We start from the raw sequence: 17,501 nt of genomic DNA, 5'->3' as shown, positions 1-17,501 counted from the left end.
CTGTCACATTGTTGGCCGGTGATACTTTGTGCTTATGAAACCCATTCATGTCCTGTGGTTTCTTTTCATCTCTTGGGAGAGTCACACACAATAAATGTTGGCCTCTTATGTTATTTTAACATCCCAAACCATCTGTTCAGCTCTTGCGTGCACTACGTGTTGCATCTCAACATTCAAATCTAATTCTGTTTAAAAAATGTCTCTCTCCCTCCTCTCTGACCCAGGTTTTGCGTAATGATGTCCTATCCCATCATGCAACTGTGGAGAATGTGAATGGTGCGGGCGCTGAACTGCTGGAGTCGTCTCCTGGTGATGAGGCCAGCCACCTGAGGGATCAGCTGGATAAGCTCAACCAGGGCTGGGAGAGCCTCCTGCTCAAGAGCCAGGAGCGGCAGAAGCTACTGGAGGCTGCCCTGCAGCAGGTACGGTGGAGTTAGAAAGAGAGACCTCTGCTCAGTAGATCTTAGTCCTGTTGAATCACAATGACAACCCTGTCTTTGTTCTAAGGAAGAAGACACTGGAACACTTTATAGATGTCATACTGTCATATTTTATGCATGGCTGCAGTAGTGGTGGAAGTATTGCTACACCAATACAATGGTATTATGATTAAAAGCAGTATTAACAGCAACAGTAGTAGTGAATAAAATAATAGCAGCTATGGTGGCAATATTTTCATGGTATCCTAATGTGCAGTTAAAATAATTAATGTATACCTGCTTCTCCCCCTCCCCCACCTGTTTCTGTGTAGGCTGAAGGTTTCCATGGCGAGTTGGAGGAGTTCCTCCAGTGGCTGAGGAGGACGGAGAGCCAGCTGTCTGCCGCCAAGCCGACAGGAGGTCTCCCTGAAACAGCCAGAGAGCAGCTACAGCAACACATGGTAACATGGAGAATCACATTATCTCTATGCTCAGAGTATCATCCACAAAACACATAGACTTTATAGGTGCAAACCTCATTCGCCATGTATGTCTCTTCTGCACATCTGCTTCATTTGGTATTAAACTTGCAAGAAGAAATGTTTGAAAATCCAACATAATTGAATTAGGGTTAGGTGCAAGGAGCAGATGTTCAGAGTATTAGCTTACACATGCTCTTCTATTCACACAGAGAGTCATTTGGTATATGGCGACTATGAATCTTTTAATAGCTTCCATTGTTCTCAACCAATCAGTGAGACACAACAACTCGCTCACCTTTTAGCCAGAGTATCGATTCATATTTGTGTGGTCTCTGTCTGCAGGAGCTTCAGAGCCAGCTGACTCAGCGAGGAGAACAGTACCACCGCCTGCTGGATCAAGGGGAGTCCATGCTGCTGGCTCGTGGAGGAGAGGAAGCAGGACCCGGTACCACCCAGACCCAGCAGAACCTGGCCATGCTGCAGAACAAGTGGGCCAGCTTCAACACCAAGATGGACGACCGCAGGGTAAGACTGTGACACGAGGAGAATGTTTTGATTGCTCCGTCCTATTGATTTATATTATCCCTCTGGATTTCGATGATTTATTGGTGTGTTTTTAACTTTAAACTGATCTTTCCAGGCAAAGTTGGATGAGGCCGTTTCCTTGGCAACAGGTTTCCAGACCTCCCTGCAGGACACCATCAACTGGCTGACCCAGGCTGAACAGACCCTGAACATGGCCCAGCCCCCCAGCCTCATGCTGGACACTGTCCTCTTCCAGATTGATGAGCACAAGGTACTGAACATACTCCAGTTACTAGAAACATAGTTAATGGTGCAGTAAGCGATGCTGCGCAAAGACTGTTGATATTTGAACTCAACTGCCAAACAAATACAACCCCACCTTCAGAAGCTCTTCCTCCCAGATACACGGACAGATAACTACTGGCCGGCCGGCACATTCATCAAATGTTGCTGATTGGCTTGAATAGTGTTTTGTGGCTCGTGCACTCCTTTCTGTTTGTTTTCCATTTACACAGCATTTTTAATACAATTATGAACCTGAAAATGAGCATAATATGAGCACTTTAAGTTGTTACATTTTTCTCTTTTCTTGTCTGTCTGCCCAGGTATTTGTGAATGAGGTGAACACCCACAGAGAGCAGGTCCTGGCTCTGGAGAAGGCTGGCTCTCAGCTTCGCTTTGCCAGCCTGAAGCAGGACGTTGTTCTTATTAAAAACCTGCTGCTCAGCGTCCAGGCCCGCTGGGACAAGCTGGTCCAGAGGTCACTGGACCGTGGCCGACACCTGGATGAGGCCCGAAAACGTGCCAAACAGGTACTGAAGTGGTTATACTAAAGGGTGATAAAATGCTGATGAAGACCAAGGGCACACTGTGACTACACTGACAACATTAAAAGTAGTTACAATAAATGTAATGTCTGTATGGGCAATGTGACTTAAGACTTTAATGTCTCTGCTATTGGTTGGTAGCAATTGTGAAATATAAAGTTATACTGCTGCTGCAATTAAACTCATTGATAGTCATTCTGGGTGAAATTTGATTTAGTTGGAGGTTGAAAGTCTGAAGAAAAGTTTGGGAGACACTGATGTAGTGGAATATCAAACTGAAACTCTGTAACTCTCTTTCTTCAGTTCCACGAGGCCTGGAGGAAGCTGACAGACTGGCTAGAAGAAGCAGAGAAAAGACTGGACTCAGAGCTGGAGATCTCCAACGAGCCGGACAAGATCAAAGTACAACTGGCCAAACACAAGGTACTGCGAGGCAATTATTATGCACACTATGTATTTCTAAATTTCTAAAAATCTTTTATTAACTTGTGTTCCCATCTAAAAATCTCTTTCTTTCCTTTCCATTCTCGCCTCTCCAGGAGTTCCAGAAAGCGTTGGGGTCGAAGCAGCCAGTTTACGACACTACAGTGAGGTCTGGGCGGGCAATGAGGGACAAGGCTCAGCTGCCTGCAGACACCCAGAAACTAGACCACCTGGTGGGAGAGGTCCGCGACAAGTGGGACACCGTCTGTGGCAAGAGCGTGGAGAGGTAAAGAGGAGGGTGGGGGTGGACAATGAAACTGGCTTTCCCCCAAACTATTCATTACATACGGGTATGTTCATATGGGATATAATTAACAGCTGCTTGTCTTCTCTCCTCCATCCAGACAACACAAACTGGAGGAGGCTCTGCTGTTCTCAGGCCAGTTTGCAGAGGCTCTGCAGGCCCTGGTGGACTGGTTGTACCGGGTAGAGCCCCAGCTTGCTGAAGACCAGCCTGTCAATGGAGATCTGGATCTGGTGTCCAACCTCATGGACTCACATAAGGTGTGTAAACAGAACTGTACTCCTTAGTTTAGTTTATTTATCTATCTCGAACAATCAACCTACTTTCAAAGAGAAAAGAGGAAAAAGATGAAATAAAACACAAAAATAACACACAATCATATACAAATCAATCTGATTCCATCAAAGAACCAAAAAAAGGATGAGTTTTTGAGAATGCATTCAGAAAATAAATATGTATGAGAGGATGATAATATCACAGAACGTTCTAAGTCTGACAGTACTGATGTCTAAACCTGCAGGCTTTCCAAAAAGAGCTGGGTAAGAGAACCAGCAGTGTTCAGGCTCTGAAGCGCTCAGCTCGGGACCTGATGGATACCGGCCGCGATGACACGGCGTGGGTCAAAGTTCAGCTTCAGGAGCTCAGCAACCGCTGGGATACAGTGTGCGCTCTGTCGGTCACAAAGCAAACCCGCCTCCAGCAGGCCCTCAAACAGGTCAGAGAGGAAGCTGCACTGCGGATTCAAATTGATTGCTCATGCTTGTTCTTGGGGGAATTGTTGTGTCTCTTTAAAGTGGGGTATAGACCTACTCTGTCTGTAAATGTCCTGAGATAACTGCTGTTATTTCCATCAAACATCAATGTTTGTCAGAAATGCACAGGACACTATTAAAGATCTCGCCCTGTCTTCTTTCCAATGACCTTCTCTTCCATCAGGCGGAGGAGTTTCGTACGGCGATACAGATGCTCCTGGAGTGGCTCTCTGAGGCGGAGCAGACGCTTCGTTTCCGTGGCGTCCTTCCCGAAGAGGCAGAGACTCTGCAGGCGCTGCTGCACACACATCGTGACTTCATGGGCACCGTGGAGGACAAGAGGACGGATGTCAACAAGGCTGCTGGCATGGGAGAGAGCATCCTGACTGTTTGTCACCCGGACTCCATCACCACCATCAAACACTGGATAACCATCATCAGGGCACGCTTCGAGGAGGTAAGGAGGGGAGGGCGGGGCTTAGGTTTCCTGTTTTTATTTAGAAGATGGACCATTTTTGTCCTCCAGATATAAAACATCTTAGGTTAACTATTGTTTTTAAACGTTGTCTTTTCAACATTTTAGCTTTTAGGGTTTGAGATTTGGAAGACCTACATTTATCAACCTCCTCTTAACCTTTATTTACCTAGGGACATATTTTAACTAGGTACATGTGCGAATAACATGATGAAAACAAGATGGACATTTCTTATATTAATCAGCACCCTTCGCTCTACAGGTGCTGACGTGGGCCAAACAGCACGAGCAGCGGCTGGAGACGGCTCTGACCGAGGTGCTCAACAACGCCAACCTGCTGGAAGAGCTGTTGTCATGGCTACAGTTTGCTGAGACCACATTGGTCCAGAAAGACACAGAGCCGCTTCCTCAGGACATCCCACAACTCAAAACACTCATCACAGAACACCAGGTGGGCTTCCCTGTCGCATCACATGTTTGTGGGCAAACATAGTTTGGGGTTTTAGGTCTTTACAATGCATCCCTTGTAGGTGCCTGTGTTTGTGCTGTCCATTAACAGTTGTATTTTCCAACTTTGCTTGCTTACTCACTGATGGCGTTTGTTGTTCTCAGATGTTTATGGAGGAGATGACCAGGAAGCAGCCAGATGTTGACAAAGTGACGAAGACCTACAAAAGAAAACCAGCTGAGCCTCCCAGCAGCCTGGCTGAGAGGAGAGGAGCTCGTAAGTCACCCGTGTTTACCTTTTGATGCACAAATATTATCATCTCCCACGCTCTTTGACGATAGCGTGAGTGCATTCGCTACAGAAGGTTTATCAGAAGTAACAGAGGTTAACGCTCTGCTTCCTCCGCAGGCAAACACCAGCAGCAGCAACAGCAGCAGCAGGCAGCCATGCAGCTCTCCGGAGGAAACCCACGGCTCAACCAGCTCTGTGCCAGGTGGCAGCAAGTTTGGCTGCTGGCTCTTGACCGCCAGCGCAAACTCAATGATGGTCTGGACAGACTGGAGGAGGTATCTTTCTTGTCAATACATCATGAATAGGCCTACATTTAAATATGTACCTATTGTAATTAGTTAAATCCCAATATCGACAGTGTCCTGGTCAGTGAAAGCTTTGACTTTCTGAAGATACAGTAACTGGCAATAGTTTGACATTACTTACACACTCACTATGACGTGAAAAGTATCACAGCACTGTCTCTCCATTTTCAGCTCAAAGAGTTTGCCAACTTTGACTTTGATGTGTGGAGGAAAAAGTACATGCGCTGGATGAACCATAAGAAGTCTCGCGTCATGGACTTCTTCAGACGCATCGACAAGGACCAAGATGGAAAGATCACGCGCCAGGAGTTTATCGACGGCATCCTGGCATCAAGTAGGTTCTCTAACGACGTGTTTGGTTGGGGGTCGACTTGTTTAGACAGTTATAAAGACATTATATGATGTTTTTATTATTATTATCTATTTCTGTTATGGCTGTGATAGTTTCTAGGTTGCTACAACATATTAGATTGTACTACTTTATTCAGGTCATTTTATTATATTTTATTTAAATTATATTTATATATTTATAGTTTTTATGAGAAGAGAGGGCCAGGGCTAAACACATTCCATTGCATTCTCTCTGTATGTTGTACTTTTAAATGCACATGACAATGAACTTGAACTTATATCAATTCCTTGTGTGTGTGTGTGTGTGTGTGTGTGTGTGTGTGTGTGTGTGTGTGTGTGTGTGTGTGTGTGTGTGTGTGTGTGTGTGTGTGTGCGTGCGTGCAGAGTTTCCCACCAGTAAGCTGGAGATGACAGCAGTGGCAGACATCTTTGACAGAGACGGAGACGGTTACATTGACTACTACGAGTTTGTTGCTGCTCTGCACCCCAACAAGGACGCCTACAGACCTACCACTGACGCTGATAAGATAGAGGATGAGGTAAGAGAAATCAGAAGCAAAATACATGGAAATAAGTTATGCCAATGTGAAGATGTGTACGGTGCGTTATCGGGGCAAAGAACAGTGAGCTACCAGCCACGGGAGAACCAGTCAGCCATTGGACCGGCCCAGTAACGGCCTGATGCATGGTTAGTAGTCTGAATGCATTCACTGACATGTTGTTTGTTTGTTTGTTGTGCAGGTGACTCGGCAGGTGGCCCAGTGTAAATGTGCCAAGAGGTTCCAAGTGGAGCAGATAGGAGAAAACAAATACCGGGTAAGTTCAGCTCAGTCTTTGGTTCAGTTTAATATTTTTTAGAGAATAAGTTCCAAACTGTAATGTATACTTAAGATACTATAAAAGATGAATTGTTAATGTTCATTGCAATTCATTGATTGTTAAACGTTAACAGACCTGGGTCAAAGGGGATTTGCAAATGATTGTTGGCTATTTCTTAAACTTCATTCTTAGACTAGCAGACAGGAACAACAGGTCAAATTAGTTTGAGTTTGCTGCGATTGACACTCAAGTCAACAGTACATGACCTGCATGTGCTGTTTCAAACAATAAAGTCCAGAGTCAGATTAAATTCTTTATCAAGTTACTATTAATCCATAGTTCTGCTTTACTTGTAAGAAGAAGAATACACGTTTACGCTATGATTAAGAGTTACTTTGCAAACACCGTTTGACCCAGTTCTGATTAACAGTTTATTATTAACTGGCTTTGTCTTCACTTGTCCAGCAGGCAACAATTAACTTCTCAGCATAACTTCACAGCATTTTCTCTTGTGTTTTCATCTCACATCATGATCTCGTGGTGTATTAAAAATTGGCTGTATCTTAACATATCGTAACATGTCATGATAACATTGATGTATAACGTGTTAATAACATCTCACAGCCCTACAGGATTGTCAGCTGAGCCTTCTTTATCATCACCAAAACATTAACAAAACCCTGTTAATGTAACTGCATAGACACACAACCGGGCTGCTGGGTATGAAAGAGACAGAGCTCTGGCTCATTTACTGGCACTGCTGTCGGGGGGTATTCAAACCAAGCCAGTTTAAAGACGTTTTAGTCCAACTTAACTAAAATCTGTTTAACAAATGAACTCCGAGGTAATTTGATACTCATATTCAGCTCTTTGTTTATCTTTTCTTCACTGCCATTTTAATAAATGAAATTAAATAATGGCAACGACCACAGTTCATTATTATTAGTGAATGTTGGAGAGTGACATTTTTATTTATTTTAACTAAAATAAATCTCATTCCTGGCAGGATGACTTGTTACTAAACCTGTGGAATAATCGAACTACTACGCAAAAGTGGTTCAATTATCTGATTTACATAATATAATATGTACCATATAAATATGTCTACCACATTTCCAAGCCTATTAAAATACAAACAAGATGTTAACACCTTGTTGGCATCATCAAATACAGCCCCAAGGACTGTTCAGGCATTCAGGTTTTATTTTGTAGGACTATGAAAGTTGAACTACAGTGATTTTGATGGTTCTGCCAGCAGTCTGTGTGTATCTGTGCAGCATTTTACAGCGGTTGTTGATAGTTTTCAGCAGCATACTTACAGGCTCGCCCATCACTACCACTACTACAGTATGTGTGTTCACGCCATCATTATCCACTGGGTAATGATATCCAGCGTCTGACTGCAGGACACTGGGGATACTAATACCACACCAATATGTTGTTGTCACATTGGTTGTCTGTCTTGTCTGGCTTCACTTTTCTTCACTGCCACGGTCTTTACCTCCATCTTACCGTCATCGCCTGGCAGTTTCAAAAAGCACTTTCATAACATCCACAGGCATTCATGTCCGCTGCATCTTTTCGCTTACACAACTAATTCTGAGCTCAGATAACAGAAATACACAGTGAAATGTAATTATTTTTTAGAAGATCTTGAACACACATAAATGGTATCCATTCATACATTACAAACTTCAGTTATCAGTACATGTTGTTTCACTCCTGCTCTGTTTCTTTCTCCTTGTGTTCCTGTGCTCCGTGTCTACTGGATTTTATTGTAGTTCTTCCTCGGAAACCAGGTAAAGTGACGCTCCCGCTGCTGTGATTGGATGTGTGAAATCTGCTTCCTGTATTCCCCATCAATGGAGTGTTGTCCTTTCTGCTTTCACGCGCTTACAAAAAAGTATTTTTCCATATTAAAAAAAAAAATTTAAAACGGGGGAAGCACTCTATTGTGGCTTTGCAATGCGTAAGCAGGTTTCACCGTCCAGATGTGTTCCCGCTGTGATTTGTTTGGTGTTGAGAGTGACAAATTGCACAATGTGAAGCAGGCGACAGTGACATGGCTGAAGTGGTGATTAGTGGTTAGGTGATATATAGTGTGCTGTGGACTGAAGCTGGGAAGCAAATCAAGCTGCTTGGAGAGAGATCCAGAACATTTCTTCTGTGCTGGTATCGCTTTGGAGTTCTGCTTTGCTCAGCAGTTTGAACAAAACTTTTCGACTGAACAGAAACATACTCGTGATTTCTACTGTAAATGATAATGCTTATATTTGGGTGGCTGGGTGAACCAGGCTGAGAATCATCAGATTGACTCTTTAATTCTTTCAGTGCATGTTTTTTTTTTTGAGTCATTGCATGAAGTACAACAGATCGTCTGTTCAGATTTGGTACATGGGCTGCTTGGTGTGATGCTGTGATTCAACTAAAACTTCAAAACATCAATCAATATATCAACTATTATTTTACTCACTGATTTTGTCTCCTTTTTCTGATTCTCTTCCCTTTCTCCCTTTCTTTCTAACCGTTCTACTTTTTCTACTCCTCCCTCGTCCTCTCTTCTGTTTTCTACTCCATTCACTTATCTCTTGCCCTCTCTTCTCCTCATTTCTCTTCGTCCCTTCCTGCTTTGTGTTTTGATCCCCTCAGTTCGGTGACTCTCAGCAGCTGCGTCTGGTGAGGATTCTGCGCAGCACGGTGATGGTGAGAGTCGGAGGTGGTTGGATGGCTCTGGACGAGTTCCTGGTCAAAAATGATCCATGCAGAGGTGAGTCATGTTTACACACGCACTCACGCACGCGCACACGCACGCGCGCACACACACACACACACACACACACACACACACACCTTCTTTCTCCTCTGTCTCACTTTCTTTAATTCAGATGCATTTACTAGAGCCCGACTGGTAATGGATTTTTGTGGCAGTTTTTTTTTACATTTTTGATCCATGTCTTTTTTTGATTATATATTACGATAACATTTTATATATATTTTTTCCATTGCAATAAAACTTTTTTTTTTTTAAACTGTGTGTCACAAACACTTGAGCCAACAAGTCCAATAAAGAGCAACAAATCTGGAAAACCTTTAAGCCAGGGAGTCACTAACTTTAGATTTAGCTCCATGGGCCTACAAATGCACAAGCCGGATAAATATTTTCAATGTATGCATCCCGAGAGCAATTGTAATCGAAATGTATGGGGTACATTGTGGAAGATGGATATCTGTCAGACATCAAATAATATCGTCCGCGCTCTAGCACTGACACGAACACACCCTCACTTTACTCTTTACAAAAGAAAACACACCTTCAAAGGTGCCTCCTGCACTGAGCTCTTGACATATTTACACCACCAAGCATAAGTGAGTGACAACATACAGATTAGTGGAGTCAGCGGAAGGAAAACACACTGACAAAACTGACTTTTGTCAAGTTTCTGTCAGCAGGTGATGCAGTGAAACACTGCCCCCCCCCTCTCACTTTCTCTCTCCAGTGTTTCCTTCAAGTGCCGTCTACATTTGGTGTCTTTGTTTCTCTCTCCATCTCTTATTTCTGAAATCTCTCTCCCGTCCTCAATGAGATCACATGTTTGATTTCTGTATATGCACGGCCGATTATCTCTCTCTCTCTCCTCGGCCTCTGTCCTGTCTTACTTATTTCATTCTCTTTCAAATAAAACAGTAGTATTGCATGGTGCATGGTCCTCAGTTCTCTTCCTCCCCCTCTCTCTTCCTCCCTCCCTTCCTCCCTTTTTCTCTTTCCCCAGTGCAACATCCAGGACTTAAGATTCTCCGCTCCGATTCCAGTAGCTCCATCTCATCTCGTATAGGTTGGACTTCTCCTCTTTCTGTTACGCTTTCACTCTCTCCTAACTGCCTGTCTTTTCTCCGCCCCGTCTGTTTTGCTAACTCTCTTTTTCGATCTCTCCTGGACTCTCTTTCAGATCTCTTCTCTTTTCTGTTGCTTTTTTCTTGTTCTCTCTCCGATTATCCTCATCTTTTCATCTTCTTCTTCTTTGGTTTGTTGGTTTGGCCTTGTTGCTGTGCCTTGCTGACTGTGATCACCAGACTAACGTAATGTCTCCCCACTGTTCTGCTTTTCCTCTCTCCTGACCTCCCCTCTCCCGGCTGTTGCCGCTCATGCAAGCTCTGATATCCTGACCTGTTTTTTTTTAAATACTTTTCAGGGGTCACTGACACTCGTCCGGACCCCCATTGGTTGACTGTGTGTGTTTATGATCCGTGTGAGTGTGTGGATGGAGTGATTTTTGACAGTCTCAACTCCAAAAGTAGTGCCTGTGTGTGTGTGTGTGTGTGTGTGTTTCCAAGAAGTGATATCTTAATGTGTGTGAGACTCTCCTCATTCCACCATGACCTTGCTGTTATTTCACATTGTCTCTTGTGTCTCTTAGTGGCAGTCACTCCTGGCTATTTCTGCTGCCGAGGTATCTACACTTTCTCTCTCTCTCGGCTCCTCTGTCACTCCATCACTTTCACTCTCCATCCATCCGTCCGTCCAGCTGTCAGTCTCCATCTTTATCCACAGCTGCGTGTGTGTGTATATAAAGTATAAAGTGTGTGTGTGTGTGTGTGTGTGTGTGTGTGTGTCAGTACCGTTTCTAACTGTGGTCAGGTCTGTGTGTTAAGGCATTGATGTCAGTCTTGTCTGTGTGCCACATGTGCGTCATGCTTTTCTCACTCACAACAAAGCAGGATTTGGCCAACCCCTGGTCTATATATTTTTATTCTATTTGTAAAAATAGATGTGTAGAATTAATTAATTAATTAAAGATGGTTGAATTTTACAATTAAAGAAACATGGACGGAGATGCTCAGCAGAAAAGAAGACGTAACGTATAAAACTTGAGAGCTAAATAGTCGTGTTTTCATGTAACAATGAATGCTACTTACATGTATCTTCTTTTTTCTGTTAGTGTAAAAAAAGTAAAAATTCTTATACATGCTTCACAGAGACAGTGAGTGTTTAAGACCTGGGCGTGGCCAGCCTGGGTTTCTAATAACGCTGGCTTCCAACGCGGCTCCTTTAAATGTGATGGCTGGTTGGTGGGAGACACAATTACAGGGTGCACCTGCCTGGCTGGCGCTAAGGGGGGACGTAATTGCAGGGTGCACCCGTTTTAATTGACCGGCCTTGCTGTTGGGTTGCTAGGGACGATGGCCGTGAGGCTAAGAGTTGCACTGCTGCTACGGCTAGCTGTAGCCTTCTTCTCCTCCCTCTTTCTCTTCTTTGTTGACTCTTTTTACACTATTTTTCACTTTCATTTTGTTTCTTTTCCACCCACTCTAAATTTGTCTTTACTGTCTCTTTATTTCTTGTTCCTTTTTCAACTAACTTTTTCTCTCTCTCTCTTTCTTTCTTTCTTTCTTTCTTTCTTTCTTTCTTTCTTTCTTTCTTTCTCTCTCTCTTTCTTTCTTTCTTTCTTTCTTTCTTTCTCTTTCTTTCTTTCTTTCTTTCTTTCTTTCTTTCTTTCTTTCTTTCTTTCTCTCTCTCTCTCTTTCTTTCTTTCTTTCTTTCTCTCTCTCTCTCTCTCTCTCTCTCTCTCTCTCTCTCTCTCTCTCTCTCTTTCTCTTTGTGGCTGGCTTCTCCAGGCTTGTTGTTGTCTGCTGGGGCTGCTGCACTACTTTTTGTACGAGAATGCTGCTGAGTGTCTTTTGAAGAAGGGGGAAACCCTGAATCTCTGGGCTCTCTCCCGCTAAGCATAAACCAGGCATGACCTCCACATACTGTATATTTATACACATGCCGTGTATACACAGCAGCTGAGATGCTCCTTCACAGCAAGAAGTGAAAATGAATTCAAATGGGAGAGCTTGTTGAAAAACGAGAGAAGAGAGGCTGTGCTTTTTGCTCCCGCCAACCTCAGATGTTTTTAAGCAAATACGCAATGAAAGTGGATGCGACATTTTTCGCAAAATTGGAGACACTTGCCGTTGCTTAAAGGAATGGTAGACTTTTTGGGAGAATCAACATCATGACATCACGTCTGGGCTAGCCTCTGTTCCATTAGCTTCTGTGACTCAATCTCTCATTTAGCATTTCTGTCATAGGTTGTAAGTTACCTTTACATACTCTAAGATAAACCGGCTTCCACGACAGCACTTGCTATCGGGAAAGAAAACCTTCGAAATGTTGAGAAAGTAAACGATTACTCAATGAGCACAGAAAAACTACAACCCCCATGAACGCGGGTACTTAGGCCATCGTAACTTTGTTTCATCAAAAATTCACCAACGCTCTCTTCTAAAGTAATTTTTCTCTGCTACAATCTCTGCTGATTAAAAACTTCTACAGCATTCAGTCTTCTGTGTCCTGCTGTTACTACAGCCAGGTCCCTCGAATCACCTGTGGACTCGTCTGTTGAGCCATTATGCTTAGGCCGCAAAGGTCTAGGGCTTATGGGAAATGGTGTTCGTTAATGTCTGCTAAAAAACAAATAAATCAAATATACAATATTAGGTTATTTTTTTTAAAATCTATCATTCTCTAATAAGGCAAGTCACATGACATACTGTTGAGAAAGGCTCTGTTCAAAGGCTGGATTTTTAGTTAATAGCATTGTTACCAATGTCATTGAGATTTTGAATGAAGTTTTCTTACTTCTGGAGAAAAACCCGGACATTCCTCCACATGCCCTCCATACACCAATTGTGTACGTACAATGGAATATGTGCTGGACTATTTTTTGGCCAGCCGCGGTGATGACCTTTTGGTGAGCTTTAAGTCCCGGGAGGAAAACAAATGAGCATATTTTTCCAAAATGTTGACCTATTCCTTTAAATATACAATCAGCACTCTGTTAGCAGCTTTTTAATTCTCACTTGTTGAGAAAAGTATCTCTGTAGTGCCGAAAATGTTTTCTCTGGCGACGAACAAGAAAATATGTGAAAAGAGAACAATGAGCTGTGGACTGGCTGATAAATTAGTCTGCAGCGATGACAGTGTGTCTCCAAAATGCGTCCACAAACGTGGATGACTTGCTGACTTTCTTTGCGTATCGAATTGATTAATTTACTCCTTTTGCACTCAAACCAAACACACTCACTCACCTCTCCCCTTAAAAACAACTCAACCAAAGTGCACTTAAGACTCCCTGAACCCCTCAACCGCACCCCTCCAAACACCGCCGCTGCTCACGTGCACTCTCATATGAAACATGCACGGACTCATGTCTGCAGCCAAGGAAGCACTGACTCTCTCCCTCACTCTGCTCGCTGCCTCTGATGCCCCCTGCTGGAGGAAATATGTGAGCCGACACAAACGAACCAACTCATTTGTCTTTTCTCTCTCTGTTTCTCTTCAGCCCGTGGCCGCACCAACCTGGAGCTGAGGGAGAAGTTCATCCTTCCTGAAGGAGCCTCTCAGGGTCTGGCCGCCTTCCGCACCCGAGGTCGACGCTCCAAACCGGGCTCCCGCAACGCCTCGCCCACCCGCTCCTCCTCCTCGGCCTCCCACAGCGGCGCCTCCCTCCCCTCTGCTCCCTCCACCCCCGCCACACCGACAGCCTCTGCATCATCCAGGGTAAGAGCTGACATCAGTCTGAACACATTTCAGAGTTGAGGCAGGATCTCATTTTATCGACCTACAACGGTGTCTGAAAGCCGGTTATTTTAGGTTTTATTATTTTCTACATACATTGAAAGGTTTCTCTGCTTGATGCCCAGTCATTACACTGCATTAATGACAGAACAGGAATAGCAGTACGTTATGAATCATATCAGTTTTACAGAACACCTTTAAAGGACAATTCCAGTGCAAAACGAACCTAGGTGTTAATAACGGATGTGTCCCCACTCTGTCGTACTTCGGGAAACCAGTCGTGACTTACAGCTGGCGATGCCAACTAAAATCAAAAGCAATTTTCACAATATATCTGAAATAATCGCACCGATGTAAAACATAACTTGTCTAGTGTACTAACTCAGTGGATAACTGTCCATCTTGTCCCTCCGGTCTGGGTCGCCGCTCCAATTTATTTTCGGGACATGGAAAAAAGTTTCCCTGTTCATCAGAGAGGGGGAATCTTCAGACTGTACAAAACACTGCGTCTCTTGGGTGTTGCAACGCAACAGATCCCACTCCGTGCAACACAGACACTCCTGTTCGGTGGCCATAGGTTCACAATGTCCGCAGGTACACCACCAGTTTCCCCAAGTACGAGGCTCTGTTGCAGCATAGCTCTCTCTCTCGTAGCCCTTTCACGGAGCTCCCGCAGCTCTTCGTTCAATAAACTGTCGGTACACTTACACAGTTCTCAATGCTTCGGTTAACATTTAGGGACCCTCATTATGCTACCGTTGAAGTTTGGTGATATTTTGAGCCTTTTTAGTGGTATAAATAGCGATTTGTTTTTACTTTCCCTGTGCCCCGAATACTAGCGTTGTAAGCTAACCAGCGGTCTGCGCTAGCTTCTTTCAAGCTACAAACACATTCGATTAGCATGAAATCATGTCCCAGAGAACGACAGAGTGGGTACACATCCATTAATAACCCCTAGGTTCGTTTTGCGCCGGAATTGTCCTTTAATAAGATAAATAAGGATAAATAACTTGGGTTTAAAAAGCATCTTGAATTTAATACCTGCCATCATTTTTAAAACTTGCAGGGGACTTTTGTTCACACTGAGATAAAACACAGAAGACAACATGGTTAAAGACAAATTCAACAAAGTCAAGAAAATGACACAGGACACTTGACACAGCATTATTTAACACTGAGACACAACATGATTGTGCAGATTAAAATAAAATAAGACAGGAAAAATTAAAGATCACTCGAAACTTCCATCCATTTATTAAATTCCTCATTTAGTCGCATTAAAGGGGACTGAAAAAATGCTGACTTTTTAACTAAATAAAGAGACGAGGAACAACCTTCTCTGTCTTTGGCGCACTGGCACTCTGTCACACTCATCTTCTGTTGTGTGTTTGAGGCTGTAATGTCAAATAGAAACACTCATAGCTCATTGTTAGAAGTCAACCAGACTACATTTAGTCATTAGTGTTGTTGTCGTCATGTGATGCAAGTGACGTGTCAGCACTGTTACGTTTGTGGATGAGAGAGAGAGAGACCGACTGAATGCATTTTGTATGTGTGTTTGTGTGTTTTTATGGGTTTATGTTATACATTGTTCAGTTGTTGTTGTCATCCTCCTGTTGTTCTCAAAAATCACCACATCCTTAACTGTGAATTTTTTTGTTTTTTGTTCTTGTTTCTTTGTTTTGTCTTTCATCTTTGTGCCTTCTCCCTTTGTTCCTGCCATTCCTTCTAACCTGCCTTCAAAAATGTCCTTCCTGCATTGTTGGGTTCTCTGTTTAAAAAACAAAACAAAAAATGACAATCAAATCATCTGCTTTACACAAAAATACACTGCGCTGCACTTCCTCGCTATACAACCGCTGCTCCCCTTCCCTCCATAACTCCTTCCCGCCTTCATTTGCTTCTTTCCTTTGCTGCTTTGCTCTCCTCCACCCTTCCTTCCTTCCATCCATCCATCCATCCTTCCTCCTTCCTTTCTCCCTTCCCTTCCTCCCTTCAGTCCTCCAATACTCACTCGCGTGACTATGCCAAGCCCTGGCTGGCACACAGTAAAACTCCAACGCCAGCCAAGTGCCACTGCTGCCCAGATCTCGGTCAAAGCCACACCACTCCTGGGCACGAGGTAACACACTCACCCCACCCACCCAAACCACCCACCTACCTGTCCCGCCCAACCCCACCCCACTGAACGCGCTAATGCACTAACGCACACTCCCAGGTCCCCACACACCACCGTTCTGTAATGTGAAAACTTTGAACCGGGCAGTTTCATTGGTTTCCATGTTTGAGTTAAAGATTACACCATCTCCTAACAGTCGTGAAAATGTTCCGACCTTTGAGAAGAACCATGATGTGGTCGAGCAAAAACCTGAAAGATGACATTTTGAAGATGCAAGGTCTTAGTTTGACATTTGAACATATTATAAACAGTGTATTCAAAAGCAGTCCAAGCAAAAATAACATTCAGTCCAGAAAATAATTGACTTTTTCGATGTTGAATTTTTTTCAGATTTTATCGCCCAGTCTTATTAGTTTGAAAACAGCTATAAGTCGTTGTATCAAATGACAATGTGACAGAAGTGATGAACCTACATAGAATTATCACTTGTCATTTGATTTGCTGCTGGTCATTGTTTTATGTCGAGTAAACTGAATATGTTTGGGTTTTAACTGTTTTCACTGTTTTATAGAATGAATGATTAATCAAGAAAATAATCCGCAGATTAATCAATAATAAAAAAAGAATCCTTAGTTGCAGCCCTAGATCAATGCTTTACTCTCTTTTATATAGAAAATGAAAATAACACCTTTCACAGTGATATTTGTAGAAGTTGCATGGATGCCTTTGTGTGTATAGGTTTCATTTGTTGTGTCCGTGTTTATATGCGATGTGCTGTTTGTTTGTTTTGGAGTAATATGATGATGCCGTGTTTGCAGTACTAGTGTGTATCTAATGTGATGCACATCAGTAACGTGACCTCCAGAGTCAGTTAATGCTCAGCTGATGTATCCTGTGTTCTCCTGCAGGGGGCGACGTCGGGGTCCAAACTAAAGAGGCCAACGTTCCACTCGAGCCGAGGCTCGCTAACCGGAGAGAACGGAGGAGCGACACACGCCAGCAAACCATCACGAACTGGTGAGACGACGGTCACATTTGTACTGTAAACTCCTTTTATGTTCACTGAATGTCCGACTAGCTGCTCTGTGAGGCTGTGCTTAGACACAGAGGTTGCTTTAAGCTAAATTGTAATTAACACAGAGATTGCTTTGAGCTAAATGCTAAAGACAATGCTAACATATTGATGTTTAGCAGGTATCATGTTTACCATGTTAGCTGAGCATGTTAGCATGTTAACATTCACTAATTGGCAATAAAACCCAAAGAACAGTTGAGGCTGATGGGAATGCTGTTAGTTTTGCAGGTAACTTATTTGATCATAAAACAATATATTAAACAAATTAAAGACCTGATGATTGTAGTAGATGGAAATTGAAAGGTCATCAAACTTATTACAAAAA

At 43.2% G+C, this 17,501-nt stretch overlaps 1 protein-coding gene across 14 annotated transcripts in view; it reads left to right on the top strand.

Annotated features, from left to right (window-relative positions):
• Positions 1-17,501, top strand: part of macf1a (microtubule actin crosslinking factor 1a) — a 219,733-nt gene that overhangs the window by 199,641 nt on the left and 2,591 nt on the right. For 5 of the 14 annotated variants that reach the window (XM_078268399.1, XM_078268397.1, XM_078268403.1 and 2 more), the window contains 22 exons: positions 225-422; positions 752-880; positions 1,244-1,426; positions 1,542-1,697; positions 2,032-2,238; positions 2,557-2,676; positions 2,793-2,962; positions 3,081-3,240; positions 3,501-3,695; positions 3,917-4,189; positions 4,470-4,658; positions 4,820-4,931; positions 5,064-5,221; positions 5,423-5,585; positions 5,987-6,141; positions 6,344-6,418; positions 8,203-8,220; positions 9,071-9,188; positions 10,192-10,254; positions 13,747-13,964; positions 15,982-16,104; positions 17,010-17,118. In XM_078268399.1, the coding sequence (XP_078124525.1) occupies positions 225-422; positions 752-880; positions 1,244-1,426; positions 1,542-1,697; positions 2,032-2,238; positions 2,557-2,676; positions 2,793-2,962; positions 3,081-3,240; positions 3,501-3,695; positions 3,917-4,189; positions 4,470-4,658; positions 4,820-4,931; positions 5,064-5,221; positions 5,423-5,585; positions 5,987-6,141; positions 6,344-6,418; positions 8,203-8,220; positions 9,071-9,188; positions 10,192-10,254; positions 13,747-13,964; positions 15,982-16,104; positions 17,010-17,118 (3,292 nt within the window). Of the gene's footprint in view, positions 1-224; positions 423-751; positions 881-1,243; positions 1,427-1,541; positions 1,698-2,031; positions 2,239-2,556; positions 2,677-2,792; positions 2,963-3,080; positions 3,241-3,500; positions 3,696-3,916; positions 4,190-4,469; positions 4,659-4,819; positions 4,932-5,063; positions 5,222-5,422; positions 5,586-5,986; positions 6,142-6,343; positions 6,419-8,202; positions 8,221-9,070; positions 9,189-10,191; positions 10,255-10,836; positions 10,977-13,746; positions 13,965-15,981; positions 16,105-17,009; positions 17,119-17,501 lie in introns of those variants that run through there. The other 9 variants (XM_078268406.1, XM_078268410.1, XM_078268411.1 and 6 more) reach the window with 7 other exon arrangements.

The sequence above is a fragment of the Sander vitreus genome, chromosome 14, assembly GCF_031162955.1.
Source record: "Sander vitreus isolate 19-12246 chromosome 14, sanVit1, whole genome shotgun sequence".
NCBI classification, from domain to species: domain Eukaryota; kingdom Metazoa; phylum Chordata; class Actinopteri; order Perciformes; family Percidae; genus Sander; species Sander vitreus.
This window is presented reverse-complemented; position numbering and strand designations above follow the sequence as displayed.